General features: G+C 37.8%; 1 protein-coding gene across 8 annotated transcripts in view; it reads right to left on the reverse strand.

Annotated features, from left to right (window-relative positions):
* Nucleotides 1-24,545, reverse strand: part of FAM135A (family with sequence similarity 135 member A) — a 113,784-nt gene that overhangs the window by 16,437 nt on the left and 72,802 nt on the right. For 5 of the 8 annotated variants that reach the window (XM_081251167.1, XM_081251168.1, XM_081251170.1 and 2 more), the window contains 8 exons: nt 13,196-13,269; nt 11,699-11,853; nt 9,117-11,478; nt 7,452-7,618; nt 6,240-6,331; nt 5,635-5,732; nt 3,089-3,240; nt 1,377-1,487 (listed from right to left, as the gene is read on the reverse strand). In XM_081251167.1, coding sequence (XP_081107293.1) covers nt 1,377-1,487; nt 3,089-3,240; nt 5,635-5,732; nt 6,240-6,331; nt 7,452-7,618; nt 9,117-11,478; nt 11,699-11,853; nt 13,196-13,269 — 3,211 coding nt within the window. The remainder of the gene's footprint in view (nt 1-1,376; nt 1,488-3,088; nt 3,241-5,634; nt 5,733-6,239; nt 6,332-7,451; nt 7,619-9,116; nt 11,479-11,698; nt 11,854-13,195; nt 13,270-24,545) is intronic. The other 3 variants (XM_081251171.1, XM_081251172.1, XM_081251174.1) reach the window with 2 other exon arrangements.

Genomic DNA, 24,545 nt, shown 5'->3' on the forward strand with positions numbered 1-24,545 from the left:
CTGCAAGTGGCAATGAAGATCCAATGCAGCCAAAAGTAAAATAAATTAAATAAATTAAAAAAAAAGAAAATCGTACAATTAAAAAAGGAAATGTATCTTTTCCTAAGCATAACTGTGTAATAAATATTTGTCAATGAACTCTTTTTAAGGTTCTCACTGAAGATGCAAGGAGGGCCCAGGAGAGCACTATACTGAAGACGACGAGAAGGCTGAGGCTCAAAGGAAGCAGTTTCACGTGGCGGTGGAAGAGTCACGACTGGGAGGGATGGAAAGCAAGAGGACAGGCTCCCGCTCTAGGTGGGCCTCAGTAACCGAGAAATCAAGAAATCCAGCTGCTTCTATGGCAGGCCTGTGTTGTCTGGACTGCTGCCTTTTTTTTTTTTTGGTAAATAAAGTTTTTTTGAAATGCAGCCACACTCAGTAGCTTATGTGTTGTCTATAGCTATTTTTGGGCTCCAGTGGTATGTTGAGTGGTTTACAACTGAGATCCTACGGCCCACAAGCCAAAATGTTTACTATCCAGCCCTTTAGCAAAAAAGTGTGCCACCCTCTGCTCCACAGCCGGGGGAGTGGGCAGGCGGGGGAGGGCTGGGGAATAGCCGGCTTTCAGTTATGGCTCCATTTTCAGCAGAAAGTGGCGATCACATTCTTTGAGGAACGTACAGATGAGGGCAGTCTCTTCTCCTCAAGCGGAGACCTCAAAGGACACAGTGGAAAGAGTGTGCCGGGAATCTGTGAATGCGAGGATGAGTCCAGGAGAGAGGAAAGGTCACAGGCGAGGTAACTTACAGAGCGTGAGAATGAATGGCCAAGGACCAGCTGGGGACTTCCGGGAGTAAAAGCTTAGAATACACATGCAAGATGGGGAATATATTTAATAACTGGTTAATGAGAGATGAGTAACAAGATCCATCCAGTGGTGAGAATCTGAAGAAGGAATAACTATTAATGGTTTCGTTTCTGACATTTTCCAGAAATGCTTATAATAGGAAAGTAAAAAAAAAAATGTGGCAGTTTAAAACAAAGGCTGAGGACTGGGGTTGGGGGCAGCTAGAAGGACAGGAGGGCTAGGACATGCAGAGGCCTAGTTCAAAACTTAACTTATAGCTGGTATGAATTATATAGGCCAAAAATTTTAGGATAACTTCAAAGTAGCTGTGCAGCTCACAAAAAATAAATACAATCATGTAAAAAAAAATTAAACCATGCTATCAATTGCTTAGTTTTAACTGTGAGTCTATTTCACTATTAAGAAATAACAACTGACTGATAGTTTTTTAATCACCAGAAAGACATGTTGATAATTGATTTGTTAAAGGTTTATTTTTAAAAAGGTTTTCAAGTGAGTATTTTCAAAACTGTTTATATATACTTACCGGCTTTATTACTAAGCTTGTATAAGAAAGTCTGGCGAGGGTCTGAATGATCTCGACATGTCAGTTGCAAAAGAGAACCTGATTTTTTCCATTTCTGCATAAACCACAGACCTAGAGAGTTATAAATGGTATGTGATATGTGAGAGTTATAAACCGGAAATACATAGTACCATATGCCAATGTTATTCATTTTAATATACATATTTCCCTTCAAAATATACCTCCCAAATTAGCATTTTGTTGGCGAATAAAAAATATATTTGCAAAATATTTCCATTTTCTGATAACAAATATAAACATACAGACACACAGAGGTTAATGATGGGTTAACGGTGGTGACAGAGGGTTTGTTATTTATTTCTACCTCATTAGGTAATGAAATAGGTAATGGTCTATGAAGAACACATTTGGGAAAATTACACCTTTAGATATACTTGTTCAAATTATAATGAAGCAGAGGGGGAGTAAACTTTAAACACAGTAGTAGATCCACATGCCTGAGCACGGAGCCTTTACAGACAATCACAGGTCAGTCACGGGAGACTAACTGGATAAGGACCAACTCTAAGGATGAGCAACTGGATAACGTTTTCTAGTAACAGCTGAATATAATTTAAGTGTCATATTTAATTGCATTTCTTTATATTACCAGTTACCCGTATTTAAGTGCATCTTTGCCTTAAGTGAAACCTCAATCACTCTGGAGCTGGTTTTCAAGATTGTAGACTATTCATTTCTACTTTTGTTGATTCTATTATTGAGGTGAACAGGGGAGGAAAAGAGGGAGAAAACCCTTTAACTGATTAAAGCTGCCAATTGAAAGTCTATCTGGGGAAAAGTTTAGTGAAGAAAGAAATTCAAAAGAAAGAAATTCAAAGTACTGCATCCGACTCATACTGGGTTCTATTTTGTACTATTTATGGATTTCATTTTTCTCATGCCCTCTTTTTGAAACTGTAAAAATCTACAACTAGCTAGATTTTGAATACCACCATTTGAAATGGGATACAAAGGAAAATGGTATGGTTTACTTGTCAATGAAAGAAGTAGAAGAGAAAATGGAAATAAGAGCTTCAAGGCTCAATGAAAAAAAGTCAGAAAGAAATCTAATTCTTACAATGGGAATCAACTGACTAAACTATAAAAGCCATTTTAAAATTCTAAGGGAAAAACAAAGCCAAATAAAGGGCAAATCAAGTATCAGATCCTTCTTAATGAGCATATTTATTCTATTCAAAATTGGGGTCTTAATTTTTACTTTAATTTCTTTTAAAAGTTTAGAATTTATTTTCTCATAATATCCCTTTATCACTATCAAACCAAAATCAGAGTTAATGTTCTACATAAAATATTTTATAACTTTAAAATGTATTAAGCATAGATATTTGTTATCTGCTCAACTAATGGAACAACAAAATAGCCTGTTTATAAGACTAACATTTACTGAAAATATTTAAACAGTTTAATGATAAAAAGGGAAAAAATGCTCTTGTGATTTGACAAATATCTCAATATGACATCATTTTCTGAAATGAGTTTTGTCAGCTTATTTCATGTGCATGACAAAATAGAAAAATAGATACATCTTTTGTTTCATGAAATTCCAAGTACATGACAAATTTGCTCTAAAATAAACACCAGAAAATATTAAATTTGTATTTAAATATTCTCTCCACGCCATAATTTTTGTACTGGACAATAAAACTTCTTACCTGTATTAACAAGAGCACTGCTGTTGTAGAGCGTACCAAGGTGAGGTCCAGAGAGTGATAGAAAGGTATGAAGTTTGTCAAGGTAATATTTAAACCGTGGCCTTGTAAGCACTGAACGGATTATTAAATTGCCCAACGAATGTCCAATAAAGCTATAAGAGAAACAAAATGACATTTCTCCCATAGTATTAGTTTAAAAAAAAATAAAAGCTACTATCACTATACATAGATGTGAAATACTAAGCATTTAAAATGTTCTGTTTTAAAACTATGGTTTGATACTCTGAAATGACATAACATATTTTGAAGCAAAAAATGTGTGAATGTAGCAGAAAATTCCTATTATTATAGAGTTTATATACTTACTCTACAGAAATAGGATACTACTTATCAGAAAATTCCTATTATTATAGAGTATATATACTTACTTTATAGAAATAGGATACTACTTATCAGAAAATTCCTATTATTATAGAGTTTGTATACTTACTCTACAGAAATAGGATACTACTTATCAGAAGATTTTTACTCCTAGTTCGTAATTGCTTAGAAAGAAATACATTTTAAAAGTGCTAATATATTGACTAGATGATAAATTTGCATCTTTAGGTACACACACCAATTATTTACCTGTTAAGTCATGACTTAAAACAAAATAATGAAATTATACGTATAAGCATGATTTAGGAGACATTATATCCCCATTTCTCTTATTCTCTGGTCCACACTCCAAGGTGGGGAGTTCTCTGACTAAGTACTTTCAAGCCACAGGAAAAAAAATGTGCATTTTCTGACTGTAAGTCTAAAATTATACCAAAAGAATAACTAATACTTATAAAGCATTTTACCTTTATTAAGGAATAGTTTAAATCAAAAGAGCCTTTTTGCCTACCATTATTTTACAATAGACAGTCTATGAATCCCTCGGGACAATTAACAGTGAAAGAAGAAAGCCTGAAAGCTGTCTTAAAAGTGGTTTACAGATATAACTAGTTTACAGACATAACTAGCTTACAGATATAACTAGTGAGAAGCTGCAAACTTCCTGAAGCTGTACACTAAAGTCTGATAACGAACAGTCCTCAATCAACCAAATCAAGCTTTTGGATAATGGTTGATTATAACTGACCATCTAATCTAGAAGAGGGCATACTTTGGTGGATGAATAAAAGAACTGAAACAACAGACTTATTTTCTCATCATAAAATAACAAATCAATAAAAGGAATACAAGATGACTATAGAAAATTTAGTAAACAGATGAAAAATCCATAAATGAAGAGAATGACTAGAACAAGAAAACAATCTCTCTCCACCCTCCACATACTTGCATCTCCCACCATATTTTAACAGAAATCTGTTTTTAAACAGTGACTTCAAATAAAAACCTGCTCTCTCTGTTCTTTGTCCCTACTCTGTACTTCGAAGAGGAAGCAAACTCTACAAAAGCCTAGAGTATAAAGAGCCAGCTTCCTCCTCTAACCCAGCTGGGATGTGAAACTCATCAGTTTACTCTACTCTTTTTGAGGCAGGAAGATTAGTTTTGACTTTTTCTTTAATTCTTACCGGACTAGAAGAAACAAATGCTTTTCTCTCCCCCATGTCTATTCACAACATCTGTGATTAAATAATAAGACATATTGATTTGATCATCATCTCCTGCTTGTGGAAAGCTGATTCTCCAAGTATAGTCATGACACGTTGAAAGTATTTTACAGTTTCATTTTTTTATATATATCCATTTCCCTATAACCTTTCTTTTTGGTAACAGCTTTACTGAGATATCATTCACATACCATACAATTCAGCCGTTTAAGGTGTACAATTCAATGCTTTCTAGTGTATTTACGGAGTAGTGCAGCCATCACTACAAGAAATTTTAGAATATTTCACCACCTTAAAAAGAAACCCTACATTCTTTTAAAATAATTTTATTTATTTATTTATTTTTGGCCGCGTTGGGTCTTCGTTGCTGCACGCAGGCTTTCTCTAGTTGTGGTGAGCAGGGGCTACTCTTTGTTGTGGTGCGCGGGCTTCTCATTGCGGTGGCTTCTCTTGTTGCAGAGCATAGGCTCTAGGAATGCAGGCTTCAGTAGTTGCGGCTCGTGGGCTCTAGAGAGCAGGCTCAGTAGTTGTGGTGCACAGGCTTAGTTGCTCCGCAGCATGTGGGATCTTCCTGGACCAGGGCTCGAACCCGTGTCCACTGCATCGGCAGGCAGATGCTTAACTACTGCACCATCAGGGAAGTCCAACCTTATATTCTTTAACTATCACTGCCCCACCCCACACCATCTCCCCTCTCCCCCAGACCTAAGCAGTCACTGATCTACCTCTATCTCTATAATTTTGCCAATTCTGGACAATTCATATAAACAGAATTATATAATATGTGGTCTTTCCCTAAAATCTTTTTATTTTTATTCCCTTTAAATTAGAGTTGCGGTATCCTATATTTCAGAATAGGACAACAAAATTACCAGAAATTCTGTGTGATTTTTCTATAATTCATAGATATAAAAACAATTTATGTAATATTATAGAAGTTACCTTATTTTTGAGACTGTTAGACTATATATCTGAATATATTGTATTATCTCGTCCAGAAGGCGATCAGTCATGCTATCAAAATCAGCGAAAGTATCATTCTAAACAAAAGCGAAATAGATACGTTATATACTGAATATGTGTAATTACATAAAACACTGAATATAAACATTATTTTTAATTTAGGTATTGAAAATATGGTTAAAGACCAGTGGTTTTTAAAGAAGTTAGTGAATGTACTATTCATTATATTAAAATGAACAAGTAGTGAATTTCTAGGGGAAAAAAAGGCTCACTGTTCTTAATACTTCATTAGATAATTGTTTAGTCTGCTATCAACACTGAACATAAGGTTATTAAGGTTATTTATAATGGTTTAATTAAAATATTTGCACAGAATGTGAAATCCTAGGAATTTTGCACATGTAAATAGCTCATAAATCAAACTGTAAATCACTTCTACTTCCTTAGGCTACGCATTAATTGTTACACTTCATAGAAATCAGAAAAATTATTTCTACTACTACAGGCATTTTGTAGTCAGCAAATATTTAGGTAGAAACTGGTAGAAAAATGTGTGCTTCCACTGAAAACACAGCTATCTGTACCTGATTTCTCTCAGACATAAGGAAATCAATTCTTTCCCCAGGCAGTCCAAGTTCAATGTAAGTTTTTACTAACCGGAGATCTGCACTGTTACCTAGAAAATGAAGAAAATGAAAGTTATACCTAAGGGACGAGATAAAGCAAAAGGTACAGTGCGCACCCTCATACTCTGTTACACTTCTTGGGGACAAGCGTAGGCCTGTGCCAGCTGTGAAGTGACAAGGCCCTGGGAACCAGAATCCTCAGTGTCTATTTCACAGCGGATTTCCATCAGCTGGCAATGGCCTCCAACAGCCTGTCTCTTCAGAGGTCTGGTTGCATTGATGCTCTCGCCACCGCCCCCCCACCCCCCAAGCAGTGTGTCTGTCTCCCTCCTTATAACATGGGATAGTGTGTTTCTTGACGACTTCAAAGAGGAATTTACCAGAGATTCTACTGGGCCAAGAAGCCTTTCTTGGAGGATAATTCTTTGAAAATTTTATTAGTTGGGGGAAAGAGGTTAGTGTTAGAGATATTTTATTTCTTAAGAGTCACGGTTTTGTTTTTCTTAAAGAAAAATATCCAACTTCATAAGAATTTACTAGCTCAGACCTGTGTTTAGCATTTTTATAATCCATAAAATCTTTTGTCAATTTGTTGCTACAGAATCACCTTATAACACAGTAATACTCCGCTAGTCCAGAGATATTTGGTGTCTTCTAACATAGTTCCTAACCAAGAAAAATAGGCTGTTGAGTAACCAAAACAGCTGTCACAAAACCACAGCAGTAAAACAAGGTATTAGGAATTTAAGTTATACCCTGATTAATCAGTGAATCTTTAATTCTTAGGTATTGATTTTTCTTGTCCATAAGGTTTAAAGCAGCAAGCTAAAAGGGAAGCAGAAAGATGATCAAAGGGAGACAAAATGATTGCCACGAGGTGACAGCTGACAAAAAGAATAAAAACAGAGAAGACAGAAAAATCCGAAGTTAAAATAAATAAAATGTTGGCATGTGGATGTCAATTCCATGGAAAATTTACTTTACAAAGAAATCTAATATTATACTCAGCAAAATTAAGCACATCTCTGTTTTAGAGAGTATTTAAGATTTAATTAATATCAGCAATTTAGAAATCTTTTTTCAGGTCAAAGATTAAATAAAACTAAATGAGATCTACTAGGAAAAGAAAAGAGTGAGTTGCTACGGGTTACACACACAGACGTTACATACCGTCCAGGCCGTGCACACAGACAATGAGATGGACTCCATCTTCGGAATGGCCCCCCTCCTCCTCTTCCACACAAAAATAGGGTACTGAGGATGCCAGAAGAGGAACATCACTGTACATGAACCCAGGGAGCTTAAGGTGCTTCAATTCTTCTTTTGCCTGAACGAAGCTGAAGCAAAATAGTGTAAAAAACACTCGTTACTAAGTATTATACTCAGTTTTTAGAACCCAAAAGATAATATGCTGCATTTAGAGAACTGCAGAAGAGGAAACCCAGAAATATTTGATTTTAAAATAATGAAAATATGTGGGTTCACCTAAATGATTTAGAAATCAGAGAGTACTTTTTTTTTTACTATTTTTTAGTACATATTGTGACCAAATACAATGAGTATTTAAAGCCTGACATCACTTAAAAATATTCTTTTAAACTTGAAATCCACTAAGAAAACACTGGGAATGGAGTTATGCTTTCTACTGAATTTTATACTGTATGCATAGAAAAGACGGGAGAAGTACTGCACGGAGGACAGTCTGATGCTGATCCTGTGATCAAATCTTACCCTTTTTGCTCCTTTTTAATCTTATATAAAAGGAAAAGAAGGAGATATTCTACACAGTGTAGCAGTGAGAATGGCAGGTATAGTATTTAGTAGATGAGGTTATTTGTATTTTTCTCTAAAAATACCAATAAGAAGGAACAGAACTAAGAGGGGGATGTGATTAAATAAAATTGGTGGCATACACTCATTTACTGATAGAATAAGTGACATATCTAATCAACTTGGGGAATGAGAACATCAAAAATTATTAACTATCATAACATTAGATCATTTGGACTGATAAAACTCCAAGAAGCTGATGAACACTAAACTGAGTGGGACACCCTGGGTGAAGAATACAGACCACTGCTTTAACTAATGACTCAGAAGAGTCTGAGGTACCCAGGAGGTGGTGCAACCTTCAGCTTCCCAGCACATTACAAGTCTTCAATGGGCTGTTCTCACCTTGCTAGGCTCACTAGGTGTAGGCACCATGGGTCTTACTTGTGTGTATACATCAGAATGATCTGGGAGCTTAAAAAACCTACAGTAGATATGCCCAGACATTTTATTCCAGGGATTGTAATTCCATCTGGAATAAGGTAGTAGAAAACCAGTGGCATGCTACTAAACCTATGTCATGCTCAAAATTTTCTGGATTTTTTTTACTGGTCCATTAAATCCCAATTCTGGAAACACGGACTTAGCTGAGGCAATCTAAGTCTGGTAGGCTTTAGGAAGTTTCTAGCAATTATCTAATATTGTCCTTATTTGCTAGATATAAAACCTAACCTTTGTCTGGGAGTTAACCAGGGGATAGATGAGGTATTGATGGGAAAAAAAGGGTTTTAATCTCAATTATTCCATACTTCTACCATAAAGCTACCAATGGAAAATCTGTATCAGGCAAGTCAAGCCTACAGAACAGAACAGTCATACAGGGAACTGCAGGTCTGTCTGTCAAAGAGCATACTGAGTTCACTCCTCCATTTCAGACAGCTAATCGAAGAAGCATGTTCTGTATTACAGAGACCAGAGAACGTGAAATATGTATGTTACCGGAGAAATATACATATATGTTCTCTCTCTCTTTAGTAGCACGTGCTATCGTGCTCCATTACTTACGCTTGTATTTGAGGTTTTGGTGAATTTTCATACCAGGACAGTGATGAGGTGAAGTTGTAAGAAGCGCTGCTTGGCTGCTTTGTAATGGCATCACATTTACTCTTAGAAGAATACTTAACACTACAAGGAGACTCTCGTGGTGCAGATGGGAAGGACAGACAGCCGGAAGTACAGACAGTAGGCATAGTTATACCATCCCTCAGATAGTCAGTGCTAATCTTTTCGGATCTGATAAATCTTTCTTCTTCTAGGGCACCTCGGTCTGTGCAGTGAGCACGTACTGCCCCAGCCGAAGCGGGGTCATCCGTCTCTTCGTAATACCCATTTTGAACCATTTGTTGGTCCTGCTCTTCTTCCTCCTCATCTTTACCCTGGTCCTGCTGAAGATTACTAATTTCTTTTTCAGAAGCTTCCTTCTGAGGGCTAACTGAATTGCTGTAGCTAATAGTGCACGTGTCAGAAGTATCTGTACTGCTTTGACAGCCAAAATAATTTTCCACAAGCCCTTGCTTTACCATATCAGGACTGGTTGAAAAAGGGTCACCTGTACCCAGGTGCGTTTCATCTTTAACTGTAGGGGCTTCTGAATACATTTGTTTGAGATTTAACGCATCGCTATTTTTTCTTTTCACAGTTCTATCTTCACTGACGTCTGTCCTGGTAGAAATGGAACCTGAAACGACACAAGGGGTGCCTGAACAAACCAGTCCTGAACTTAACGGAACTGCGGTCCCTGCAGGGTCACTAGATTTATCAGGGCTCTGGGAGTCTTTATACACAGTGTCCAAGTTAGGTTTGGAGCTGCAACTACTTTTCACATCACTGGAAGTACCTTCATCTGAAAAAACAAATTGTAAAGGGTCTTTAGTGCTTGAATTTAAGGAATGTATTGCTATCATTTCATTGTCCAAATGCCCTGAAAACACGACACTCTGCTGTTGCAAGATAATACTTGACTTTTTCCTATCGTCACATTTTGGCACATCAATTGTTCCTAGATTCAACACGGTTCTGCTATCGCTTAGGTGGCATTCAGGTACAACCAATTTCTTAGGATTTTCATCAGGTGACAGCTCATCGTCAGAAGGCAGAGAGTTTATGGACGCTAAGGATGACTGGATCTCACTGAAAGCACTTGTGCTCTCAGTACAGTGGCTGCCTACTGAAAACTTTACATTATGATCCGGCTTCACCAAAAGCTGAGGAAATAACCTTTCGTTAATGTAAAGACCTTGCCCTTGTGCAGTTTCAAAGACTAGGTCAGGGTTTGGATGTGTTGCAACAGAGCTTGGTTCACTTTCCACACCTGAATCTGAGAACCGAGACGAGGCGCACGTGGCCCTAACATCTGGTAACTGAATTGAGTCTCCACTCACTACAACATGATATTCTCTTGTAGAAGAAGCAGGTTGATTACTTCTTAGCTTAGCTAGTGATTCTCCAACAGAACGACACTTTGCTTCCTGCAAAGCTTCCTTTTCAAGTGTTAGTTCTATAGATTTAGATTTACCGTTAGGTTCTAAGGACTCAAAGTTGGGTAGTTGTAAACTATCCACAAGTATTTCATCTTGTCGAAGCTCTGTCCAAGGTCCTATTTTAACAGTTATTTTCTCTCCACTGAAAGGGTCTTTATTAGAGGGCTTTACTTCAATTGTCCTAACTCCCGAAGTGGGGGCAGTTTGATGATCATGGCAATCATCTGATGAACTTCTGGATGCCACACTGTGTTCCACTTGTGCAATTTCACTATCGTCCTGGGAGATATCAAGTTTACCTGAAATGGACAAATTTGCACAAAGATTTAGGCTGCCAGAGTTCAAAGGATCAAACAGGTCTGGTTGCATATTTTCAATATCTGGAGACTTTTGTTCAGTTCTCTCTGTATTAGCTGGCAAATAGCTAGCTTCCTTTTGACTTGTCTGTCTGATGTAGGTCTTTAGGTCAAAATTATATCCACATATTGTGGTGTCCAGACCTTCCTTCTGACTATGTGAAGGATTGCCTTCAAAGCTTTTAAAGAGATCATTTGATGCTGTACTTTTCAAACATTTGTAGCCTACCAAAATCACAGAATCCTTAGAGTTCTGTTTTATTAATTTTTTTGTGTTTTCAGGTTTCATTGTTTTCATGAGCTTAGTAACCTTAACCTTGGATTTATTTGATTCTTCATTCTTTCCTTTTAGAGACTTTGTTAGCTGCTTTTCACCTTCTGTAGACCAAAAACTGGAGGCCCCAGCAGGTCTGACTTTCAACTCTGGGCTGGAAAGTCCAGCTAGAGAGCTTTCTTCAGTCTCACATTTATCCATTCTACTGGACTCTGATCTCTGAAGACTCTGAATTCCCATCCAGGGTGCATCTAAGTCTTTTATCCAAAGAAAAAGAAATTCAGGTTTAAAACGAGGTATAAGAACTCATATGATTAAGACTACTTTCTCTGACTAAAACTTTCTAATATCCTCAAAAATAAATAAAACTGGAGGGGGGAAAACAGCCCCACATTAAGGAATGGCTTTATGTATATTAGACAGAATATACTGAAAATGACACACACAGCTTACATATTTTAGTTAGATTACACTTACCTTCAGTAACTGCATCTAAATACCTGTCTTCAAAGATCACAGGTAATGAGTTGAGATCTCCATCTAATTCACTACACTCAATAGGCAGGGGTGGGAGAGAGCTGCAGAAGGAAGTGTTTTTGAGAGCGGTGCACATCTGGAGGTGACTCTGAGCACTGAAAAACATGTCTTACGTCAGACTGCAATCTAGACAATCACACCAATTTCACCTCATTGTCTCTCCAGGACCACCCCTCCTCAAGACAACCTCCTTACGAAAGAGCTCCTTGGTCAGAGATAAAAACTGGTACGATGAAAATTATGGTTTGTTGACAAAAATTACTGACTAATAAAATTATGGTTTACTGATAAATTATTTAATTTCTATTACACTCTTCTATACTTTTAAATGTTATTTCAAAGTGAGTCATCTGTGCTTAATGTCTGAACATCCTAATTAGCTGAGAATAGCATAGAGGAGAAAGACCAAAAGCTCAAATGCCTGCTAAGACTTGGTGATAATGTTGAAAAAAAAAGTTAACACGTACTGATGAATACAATTAACAGCTATTTTTAAAAAGGTATGTAACTTTCTAATGCAAAACAGTTTTTTAAAAAAAACTTTCTTACGGAAAATTTGAAACAAATCAAAGTACACAGAACAGCACCATAAGCCCCATCAACAAACGTTTTCCTTTCTTGCTTTGTCTGTACCTCCACTCACTGCCTACCCACACACCCTATGATTATTTACAGTTGTCTGTTGGGGCATATACTTCACATGCACTGAAACAAACAAATCTTGGCTGCACGATTCTGACAAACGGACACGCGATACAGAACATTTTCCACCTGTCCAGAGAGTACTCTCATGTCTTTCCAGGCAAACTCCCAGCCCAAGTCAACATCAAGACAACCACTCTTCTGACTTGCTTCACCTTAGTCTTACGTGTTCCAGAACTTCATATAAACAGAGTCATATATTCTTTACTCTTTTATGTCTGACTTTTTTCATTCAACATTATGTCCTCAAAATATTCTTTAAAGCCAAAGAAAACCAGATCTAAATGTACTCAGTAGGGAAAGTGGAAGGCATCTACTCAGGATATTTGAATTGTAAATCTTTTACATAACAGCAGGAAGTGCCAGTCAGACTACCTGTGAAAATATGTAACACATAATGATAAATGTAAGAGATTCTGACCTGTGAAGATAAAAATACAACAAGATGGCCAAATGAAAGGCTGGAGCCAGGGCTGCGTGGGACTCCCAAGGGTGGGGTAGATCTGTGTGGGGAGGGGTAACACCGCAGTACACTTCTTTATGTAAGGGCAGGGTCTTTAGTGAAGTAATGCATAAGATTAAATGCAATTTGACTAAACAGGAGCTTTCTAAACTTCAAATTCTCCTAATTTCTTTCATTGTAAATATTGTATATTCTGTAACTGATAAATTCTGAGATGATATCTTATGTAAAAGGAAATAGAATCAGTTAAATTTTGGACTTATGCTACTCACTGAAGTTCCTGGTATGCAATGGCAGCTTCTCTTGGATGTTCAAAACAAAAGAATGCCTCAGAAAATCTGCGCACCTGGAAAATTCCAAAAGGGAGTATGAATAACATGGCACATTTAAAAAGTCAATCAGGAACTGGGTGGCAGGGAAAGAAACCCCCTTTGCGAGGCCCTCCATAACCACCTCTGTGAGAATTACTCTCCCTCCTCAGGGTTGCCAAAGCGCTGTATTTTGGTACTTACTCCAAGAGTTAAAAGAAAGAATAGAATGTAGGTAAGAAATTTCGTTTTACATTATGGATACACCATTCATCCTCCTTGAAGATGGGGATTCTGTCTTATTTACCACTACATCCCCACACCAAGAACAGCACCCAGCGCACAGAAGAATGGTGGGATAAGCTAGCACTCCCCGGTGCCGTGTGCCAGGCATCCCAGTACACACCAGCTGAGCTGATGGTGGACTCACTGGCTCTGTGACCTTCAGCATTTCACCTTGGAGCCTCGATGACTCTTTTTCAATTACACTTACTTATTCTTCATAGGGGGTTATTGCAAAGAATAAACAAGATAATGTATTTAATAGCAGTTTTTAATCTGGAAAGTGTCTATAAATATAAGCTATTACAATTACCACTGTAGCATTCACCACATTTTTTCTTAAAATAATTGTATATGTGAACTGTCTCCCCTCCTAATGGGTAATGTTCTTTAGAGTAGGAACTGTGTTTTGGATGATCTTTGCTATCCCCCCAAAATATGTCTTGGTATGTTACAGAAGCAAGTACTTGGTAAATACTGGTCAAATCTAGTTGAATATTTCTTCCATCATATTTGTATTCTGACTGTTTCATTTCTAACTATGCAGGAAAAGTCTTTGTCAGCTACTGGAGCAACTGAAGCAACAGTAAGGGGATGGAAAATATATTTTGTTTGAAGGGTACGTGGAGGAGAGAGAAATGATATTACGTCTTGGAATTATATTACACCTAAAATTTTTTTCTAAAGGGAAATACAACTTAGGGGTCTTTGGTTTTAAATGTACAATGAAGGGCTTCCCTGGTGGTGCAGTGGTTAAGAATCCACCTGGCAATGCAGGGGACACGGGTTCGAGCCCTGGTCTGGGAAGATCCCACATGCCACGGAGCAACTAAGCCCATGTGCCACAACTACTGACCTGCGCTCTGGAGCCCACGAGCCACAACTACTGAAGCCTGTGCCACAACTACTGAAGCCCACACGGCCTAGAGCCCTTGTGCTGCAACTACTGAAACCTGCACGCCTACAGCCCATGCTCCACAATAAGAGAAGCCACTGCAATGAGGTGCCCGCTCACTGCAACAAAGAGTAGCTCCTACTCACCACCACTAGAGAAAGCCTGCAGGCAGCGGCAAAGACCCAATGCAGCCAAAGGAAAAAAAAAAACATATTCAAAAAAAGAGTCAAATATTTTAAAAAGCCAAATGCAGAAAATTATGTATTATACGCTCCCCCTTGTATTTTAAAAAAGAAAGGAGAGGCTGGTGGTGATGGGGTTCTGGACATGCTACCCCAAATTATGGCACCTTGGCATATTGAATATCTTAAGATGAAGAAATTTAAGAAAAGGAAGAGCAGGAAAGTCAGCCTGACCTCCTCACCAACCCTTCTCCCCTAAAACAGGTCATAAAACCCTCATGTGAGAGGCGCCCTCACTATACCCAGAGGAATGGAATGTCCATTCTTATCTCCCACAACAAAGGAATGCCAAGAAGAAGCCTACAAACAGGCTTGCTGATAAATTCCCTCGGTTTACTACAATTACTTCATACTCCTTAACCTATCATATTCCTTCACGAACTGTCAACTCTTCATCAAGCCTATCATAAAATACTCAGGTCTGTTTCTTTGGGTCTTCATTTCCTTATGAAGGCTACCTTGTCACATAAAACTTATATTAAACAAATTTGTACACTTCTCAGGGCTTCCCTGGTGGCGCAGTGGTTAAGAATCTGCCTGCCAATGCAGCGGACACGGGTTCAAGCCCTGGTCCAGGAAGATCCCACATGCTGCGGAGCAACTAAGCCCGTGCACCACAACTACTGAGCCTGTGCTCTACAGCCCGCGAGCCACAACTACTGAGCCCACGTGCCACAACTACTGAAGCCCGCGTGCCTAGAGCCCATGCTCCGCAACAAGAGAAGCCACCACAAGGAGAAGCCCATGCACCGCAACGAAGAGTAGCCCCTGCTCACCGCAACTAGAGAAAAGCCTGCGTGCAGCAATGAAGATCCAATGCAGCCAAAAAAAAAAACAAAAAAAACGTACAGTGAATTGGAGAAACATTTTACTTGTCATCAAGTTATAGCCAGTTGAGTTTCTGACTTCCTAAGCTTGTCTCCCTGAGTTGGTGAGACTGGGTCTTCAGAGGGACAAGTCGACAGGGGGCAACGAAATGTCTGTGGGAAGGACGCAACTGTCTTCACCTTCACATGCTGCTGACGGCCGCTTCTTCCTCTCCAACACTAAGGGAGACATGAGGAAAACTTATCTGCCTGCCTGCCTGTCTGTCTGTCTGTTAGAGGTATTTTCCCCGAGGGCTGTAAAGTGTAAAGAAATGCAGCCTGAAGTCATCTGGATTCCTGCAGCTGCAGCTGGGCCTGCCTCCCCACCATCCCTGATCCCTACAGTAAGAACCACCATTTCTGGACAGCATCCTCCCTACCAGGCTCCGTACTAAGCACTTTAGTTTCATTCTTTGATTTGAACCATGTAAAAACCCTATGAAGTGGATATATCTTCATTTAACAAGTGAGGTAAGACAACATAGCTGGGCTGTGATACACATGGGATTCAAATAAGGACTTGAGAAAAGTGTCAAGAATTGTGCTCCAACCACTGATCCCTTCCCTTCTGCATTAGGACTCCCTGTTATCATAAAGTCTCTCCTTTCCTCTCTGCTCCCAGATGAGGTTCTCTATCTGAACTTTCTCCTGCCCTGATTTCCAGGCAGTGGCAACCCATCAGGAAGAAGGCTGGCAACAGCTCTGTGAGGCCATAACTAAGGCATCACTGCCACCTGATGGCAGCACAGCTTAATTCTGGGCAAAAGGCAGGCATAGAAGAAAATGTCAAATTTACAAACTCAGGATATGAGTAACAGATATTAGTACTTTGGTATATATATATATATATATATCTGTAAGACACGTTTTGAGTATGTACCCTAATTTCAAAGAATCTACTTATTTGGCAATATCAACTATTCAAAATTTAACTAGGACATTAAAAAAAAAGGTTTTAAGGGCTCAAAATGGGTGTTTATAGTGCTTTAAAGAGTTAAATGTTCCTTTATCTATGTTCACCCTAATATGTTGTTTAAATTGCTAAGCAAGGCTTACTATAATAATTTTAATAAGTAGTTATTAATATAACTATATTTATTATAATTTAATATATTAATCACATATTATTATAATATTTACTACAATAATTTTATACATCCTCATCCAGGTTAGTTTCTAATCTGTAGTGCAGAGTCTAAATATGTGATATATTATCTATGTTGCCTTGAAGAAAGAAGGCACCTCACAAATGTTCACTGAACAAATGTTTCTTTTTTTGAATTTTTGAACTTTATTTATTTTTTTATACAGCAGGTTCTTATTAGTTATCCGTTTTATACCTATTAGTGTATATATGTCAATCCCAATCTCCCAGTTCATCCCACACCCCTGCCCCACCGCTTTCCCTGCTTGGTGTACGTACATTTGTTCTCTACATCTGTGTCTCTATTTCTGCCCTGCGAACTGGTTCATCTGTACCATTTTTCTAGGTTCCACATATATGTGTTAATGTATGATATTTGTTTTTCTCTTTCTGACTTACTTCACTCTGTATGGCAGTCTCTACATCCATCCACGGCTCTGCAAATGGCACCATTTCATTCCCTTTTATGGATGAGTAATATTCTACTGTATATATGTACCACATCTTCGTTATCCATTCATCTGTTGATGGACATTTAGTTTGCTTCCATGTCCTGGCTATTGTAAACAGTGCTGCAATGAACACTGGGGTGCATGTGTCTTTGAATTATGGTTTTCTCTGGGTATATGCCCAGTAGTGGGATTGCTGGATCATATGGTAATTCTATTTTTAGTATCTTAAGGAACCTCCATACTGTTCTCCATAGTGGCTGTATCAATTTACATTCCCACCAACAGTGCAAGAGGGTTCCCTTTTCTCCACACCCTCTCCAGTATCTGTTGTCTGTAGATTTTCTGATGATGCCCATTCTAACTGGTGTGAGGTGATACCTCATTGTAGTTTTGATTTGCATTTCTCTAATAATTAGTGATGTGCTTCTTGGCCATCTGTATGTCTTCTTTGGAGAAATGTCTATTTAGGTCTTCTGTCCATTTTTGGATTGGGTTGTTTGGCTTTTTTAATATTGAGCTGCATAAGCTGTTTATATATTCTGGAGATTAATCCTTTGTTGATTTGTTTGCAAATATTTTCTCCTGTTCTGAGGGTTGCCTTTTCATCTTGTTTGTAGTTTGCTTTGCTTTGCAAAAGCTTTGAAGTTTCATTGGGTCCCATTTGTTTATTTTTGTTTTTATTTCCATTACTCTAGGAGGTGGATCAAAAAAGATCTTGCTGTGATTTATGTCAAAGAGTGTTCTTCCTTTGTTTTCCTCTGAGAGTTTTATAGTGTCCAGTCTTACATTTAGGTCTTTAATCCATTTTGAGTTTATTTTTGTGTATGGTGTTAGCGAGTGTAGCTTTTACATGTAGCTGTCCAGTGTTCCCAGCACCACTTACTGAAGAGACTGTCTTTTCTCCACTGTATATCCTTGCCTCCTTTGTCATAGATTAGTTGACCATAGGTGCGTGGGTTTATCTCTGGGCTTTCTATCCTGTTCCATTGATCTATATTTCTGTTTCTGTGCCAGTATCACATTGTCTTCATTACTGTAGCTTTGTAGTACAGTCTGAAGCCAGGGAGTCTGATTCCTCCCGCTCCTTTTTTTTCCCTCAAGACTGCTTGGGCTATTGGGGGTCTTTTGTGTCTCCAGACAAATTTTAAGATTTTTTGTTCTAGTTTTGTAAAAAATGCCATTGGTAACTTGACAGGGATTGCATTGAATCTGTAGATTGCTTTGGGTAGTACAGTCATTTTCACAATACTGATTCTTTAAATCCAAGAACATGACATATCTCTCCATCTGTTTGTGTCATCTTTGATTTCTTCCACCAGTGTCTTATAGTTTTCTGCATACAGGTCTTTTGCCTCCCTAGGTAGGTTTCTTCCTAGGTATTTTATTCTTTCTGTTGCAGTGGTAAATGGGAGTGTTTCCTTAATTTCTCTTTCAGATTTTTCATCATTAGTGTATAGAAATGTAAGAGATTTCTGTGCATTAATTTTGTATCCTGCAACTTTACCAAATTCAACGATTAGCTCTAGTAGTTTTCTGGTGGCATCTTTAGGATTCTCTATGTATAGTATCATGTCATCTGCAAACAGTGACAGTTTTACTTCCTCTTTTCCAATTTGTATTCCTTTTATTTCTCTTTCTTCTCTGGTTGCTGTGGCTAGGACTTCCAAAACTATGCTGAGTAACAGTGGCGAGAGTGGACATCCCTGTCTTCTTCCTGATCTTAGAGGAAATGCTTTGTTTTTCACCACTGAGAATGATGTTTGCTGTGGGTTTGTCGTATATGGCCTTTATTATGTTGAGGTAGGTTCCCTCTATGCCCACTTTCTGGAGACTTTTTATCATAAATGGGTGTTCAATTTTGTGAAAAGTTTTTTCTGCAACTACCTAGATGATCATACGGTTTTTATTCCTCACTTTGTTAATATGGTGTATCACACTGATTGATTTGCGTATATTGAAGAATCCTTGAATCCCTGGGATAAATCCCACTTGATCATGGTGTATGATCCCTTTAATGTGTTGTTGGATTCTGTTTGCTAGTATTTTGTTGAGGATTTTTGCATCTATATTCATCAGTGATATTGGTCTGTAATTTTAATTTTTTGTAGTTATCTTTGTCTGGTTTTGGTATCACGGTGATGGTGACCTCATAGAGGCCTCATAGAATGAGTTTGGGAGTGCTCCTCCCTCTGCTATATTTTGGAAGAGTTTGAGAAGGATAGGTGTTAGCTCTTCTCTAAATGTTTGATAGAATTCACCTGTGAAGCCATCTGGCCCTGGACTTTTGTTTGTTGGAAGATTTTAAATCATAGTTTCAATTCATTACTTGTGATTGGTCTGTGCATATTTTCTACTTCTTCCTGGTTCAGTCTTGGAAGGTTATACCTCTCTAAGAATTTGTCCATTTCTTCCAGGTTGTCCATTTTATTGGCATAGAGTTGCTTGTAGTAGTCTCTTAGGATGCTTTGTATTTCTGTGGTGTCTGTTGTAACTTCTCCTTTTTCATTTCTAATTTTATTGATTTGAGTCCTCTCCCTCTTTTCCTTGATGAGTGTGGCTAATGGTTTATCAATTTTGTTTATCTTCTCAAAGAACAAGCTTTTCGTTTTATCAATCTTTGCTATTGTTTTCTTTGTTTCTATTTCATTTATTTCTGCTCTGATCTTTATGATTTCTTTTGTTCTGCTAACTTTGAGTTTTGTTTGTTCTTCTTTCTCTAGTTCCTTTAGGCATAGGGTTAGATTGTTTATGAGATTTTTCTTGCTTCCTGAGGTAGGCTTGTATTGCTATAAACTTCCCTCTTAGAACTGCTTTTGCTGCATCCCATAGGCTTTGGATCATCTTGTTTTCATTGTCATTTGTCTCTAGGCATTTTTTGATTTCCTTAGTGATCTTTTGGTTATTTAGTAATGTATTGTTTAGCCTCCCTGTGTTTGTGTTTTTTACGTTATTTTCTCTGTAATTGATTTTTAATCTCATAGCACTGTGGTCGGAAAAGATGCTTGATATGATTTCAATTTTCTTAAATTTACCGAGGCTTGATTTGTGACCCAAGATGTGATCTGTCCTGGAGAGTGTTCCGTGCGCACTTGAGAAGAAAGTGTAATCTGCTGTTTTTGGATGGAATGTCCTATAAATATCAATTAAATCTATCTGGTCTATTGTGTCATTTAAAGCTTGTGTTTCCTTATTTATTTTCATTATGGATGATCTGTCCATTGGTGTAAGTGAGATGTTAAAGTCCCCCACTATTATTGTGTTACTGTTGATTTCCTCTTTCAGAGCTGTTAGCAGTTGCCTTATGTATTGAGGTGCTCTGATGTTGGGTGCATATATATTTATAATTGTTAAATCTTCTTCTTGGATTGATCCCTTGATCATTAGGTAGTGCCCTTCCTTGTCTCTTGTAACATTCATTATTTTAAAGTCTATTTTATCTGATATGAGTATTGCTACTTCAGCTTTCTTTTGATTTCCATTTGCATGGAATATCTTTTTCCATCCCCTCACTTTCAGTCTGCATGTGTCCCTAGGTCTAAAGTGCGTCTCTTGTAGACAGCATATATATGGGTCTTGTTTTTGCATCCATTCAGTGAGCCTGTGTCTTTTGGTTGGGGCATTTAATCCATTTACATTTATGGAAATTATCGATATGTATGTTCCTATTACCATTTTCTTAATTGTTATGGTTTTGTTTTTGTAGGTCCTTTTCTTCTCTTGTGTTTCCCACTTAGAGAAGTTCCTTAGCATTTGTTGTAGAGCTGGTTTGGTGGTGCTGAATTCTCTTAGCTTTTGCTTCCTCTGTAAAGATTTTGATTTCTCCATCGAATCTGAGTGAGATCCTTGCCGGGTAGAGTAATCTTGGTGGTAGGTTCTTCCCTTTCATCCCTTTAAATATACCATGACACTCCCTTCTGGCTTGTAGACTTTCTGCTGAGAAATCAGCTGTTAACCTTATGGGAGTTCTCTTGTTTGTTATTTGTTGTTTTTCCCTTGTTGCTTTCAATAATTTTTCTTTGTCTTTAATTTTTGTCTATTTGATTATTATGTGTCTCGGTGTGTTTCGCTTTGGGTTTGTCGTGCCTGGGACTCTCTGTGCTTCCTGGACTTGGGTGGCTATCTCCTTTCCCATGTTAGGGAAGTTTTATAATCTCTTCAAATATTTTCTTGGGTCTTTGCTCTCTCTCTTCTCCTTCTGAGACCCCTATAATGCGAATGTTGTTGCGTTTAATGTTGTCCCAGAGGTCTCTTAGGCTGTCTTCATTTCTTTTCATTCTTTTTTTTTTTATTCTGTTCCATGGCAGTGAATTCCACCATTCTGTCTTCCTGGTCACTTATCCGTTCTTCTGCCTCAGTTATTCTGCTATTGATTTCTCCTAGTGTATTTTTCATTTCAGTTATTGTATTGTTCATCTCTGTTTGTTTGTCCTTTAATTCTTCTAGGTGTTTGTTCTTTAATTCTTCTAGGTCTTTGTTAAATATTTCTCGCATCTTCTCGATCTTTGCCTCCATTCTTTTTCCGACGTCCTGGATCATCTTCACTATCATTATTCTGAAATCTTTATTTGGAAGGTTGCCTATCTCCACTTCATTTAGTTGTTTTTCTGGAGTTTTACCTTGTTCCTTCATCTGGTACATTGCCCTCTGCCTTTTCATCTTGTCTACCTTTCTGTGAATGTGGTTTTTGTTCCACAGGTTGCAAGGTTGTAGTTCTTCTTGCTTCTGCTATCTGCCCTCTGGTGGATGAGGCTATCTGAACCAATGTTCTTTAAGTTCTTTTTTTTTTTTTTTTTTTTTTGCGGTACACGGGCCTCTCACTGTTGTGGCCTCTCCCATTGCGGAGCACAGGCCCCGGAAGCGCAGGCTCAGCGGCCATGGCTCACGGGCCCAGCCGCTCCGTGGCATGTGGGATCCTCCCGGACCGGGGCACGAACCCGCGTCCCCTGCATCAGCAGGCGGACTCCCAACCACTGCGCCATCAGGGAAGCCCAAGTTCTTTTTATACAAACCTGATTTATGCTTACTATTAGATACAACCCCTATTGGTTTAAGTTATTTGGTTTCTCAATCCACAGTACATTATAAAGAGCAAATGAAACCAAGGGAAAAGGAGAATTAGAGTATACATAGTATATATAGGCATTAAGTACACATAATATACTAGACAAAGGAAATGAGAACTTGATGCTGAAACAAAAAGGCCCCCCTTAAAGAAAACCTAGAAAATTCCCATAAAAAGCAGATAAAATAAGTTAAAAAATTCATATAACTTGGGCCTCTCTAATGGAAGATCTACTATCCAGACATTTTTTGAGAGCATAGGACACCAGTGTACTATCAAAGCGGAATATATTACACAAGATTCATAATGATAACTAAGTCACTTTGAAAGGGCTAAATTAGGTTCCATATACTCTGCTTCAGAAAGTAAGCAGCCATGAAGCACACTAGAAAGTTTTCATTTAAAATGGTCAAAAATAATTTAAGGAAAAAATCAGCCCTTTAAAAAGCACATATTGGATGATAACAAAATTCACTTTTGCGTAGACTTATTTCCTGAAAATGCTGGGCATGTTTTTTGTATATACACATAAAAGCTATAATATATTTTATGTTAATAATTACATTAACAATGGAAGTCTGCCTAAACCATGGAAAATAGGAAATAAATAGCATCAAACTAAATATTATAAACAATATGTTCTCAGAAAGTACTTCTACTTTATTAAAAAAGATAGAGCTTAATATATTAAGGTTCATTGATACAGTTGTACTGAAGGAATATCAGATGAAGTAGTTTTAGAGATGAGTTCTTAAAAATGCAAACTGTGTAATGTTTTGAATAGATAACACATCATTGTAAAGAAATCTTTAAGTGGGAAAGGATGGCTATACAAGTTATTTCTAACTCTTTCCCTCTTCTAGAGCACAGAAAGCATCAATACACTTGAAAACGTTATGATGTTAAAATCTCCATAAAAGTTAATAAGAATTCCTGACCCTCCACCCTTGTTAGGGGAAGCTAGTGGCTACACATTAGAATCCAGGGTCCTGCTGATCCATATGGAAGCTTTAAAGGGCAAATTCAAAAAGGTGCTCCTTCAGAACAGAATGGAGATTCCTCAAAAAACTAAAAACAGAACTACCATATAATCCAGCAATCCCACTCCTGCGCATATATCTGGAGAAAACTCTAATTCAAAAGGATACATGCACCCCAATGTTCATTGCAGCACTATTCACAGTAGTCCACTGACAGATGAATGTGTGAAGAAGATGTGGTACATATATACAATGGAATACTACTCAGCTGTAAAAAAGAATGAAATAATGCCATTTGCAGCAACATGGATGGACCTGGAGATGATCATACTAAGTGCAGTAAGTCAGACAAAGAAAGACAAATATCATATGATATCACTTATAGGTGGAATCTAAAATAGGACACAAACGAACTTATCTATGAAACACAAACAGACTCACAGACTAGAGAACAGACTTGCAGCTGCCAAGCAGGAGGGTGTTGGGGGAGGGAAGGAGGGGGAGTTTGGGATTCGCAGATGCAAACTAGTATATATAGAACGGATAAACAACAAGGTCCTACTGTATAGCCCAGAGAACTATATTCAATATCCTGTGATAAACCATAATGGAAAAGAAAGGAAAAAACAGAAACAAAAACAAAAAGGTGCTTGCTCCTTCCACAGGCAGATACAACCTGCCTCCAGGGAGGAGAGGACAGATTTCAGTTCCCACTCCCCCAGTAGAATGCTCTTATTCAGGGAAAAGCCTAACCCTGTTAATCACTTGGAGAATTTTTTTTTAATTACCCATGCCTGGGCCCCATTCAGCACTGGTAAGTTTTAAAGTTCCCTAGGTGATTCTAATGTACAGCCATGGTTGAAAAGCACTATTTAACTTCTACTTAGACCATGACAGAGAAACTAGTATTGGATTGACTCTACTGAAAACAACTTATAAAACTGCACAAGATACAGGAGCAACTGTTTCAAGCACTGAAGAACATCAACTAGACATGCAAAGAAGCTGGAAGATGTAAGTTACAACCAAGAGATAAAAGCAGTTAGTAGAAGTAGACTCCAAGATAATCTAGGTGTTAGAATTAGCAGGCAAGTACTTTTCTTTCTCTTTTTAAATAATTAATAGACTAAGTTTTTCAGAGCAGTTTTAGGTTCAGAGAAAACTTGATCAGAAAGTATAGGGAGTTCCAATTATACCCCAAGCCCCCAAGTTTCTCCTATTATTTACGTCTTGTATTATGGTGATGCATTTGTTATAACTGACGAACCAATATTGATACATTATTATTAACTAAAGTCCATCATTTACATTAAGGTTCACCCTTGTTGTTGTGAATTGTATGGGCTTTGACAAATGTATAGTGACACGTATCCACCATTACGATATCATAG

Source organism: Mesoplodon bidens (genome assembly GCF_964165515.1).
Source record: "Mesoplodon bidens genome assembly, chromosome: 12".
In the NCBI taxonomy this organism is placed as follows: Eukaryota; Metazoa; Chordata; class Mammalia; order Artiodactyla; family Ziphiidae; genus Mesoplodon; species Mesoplodon bidens.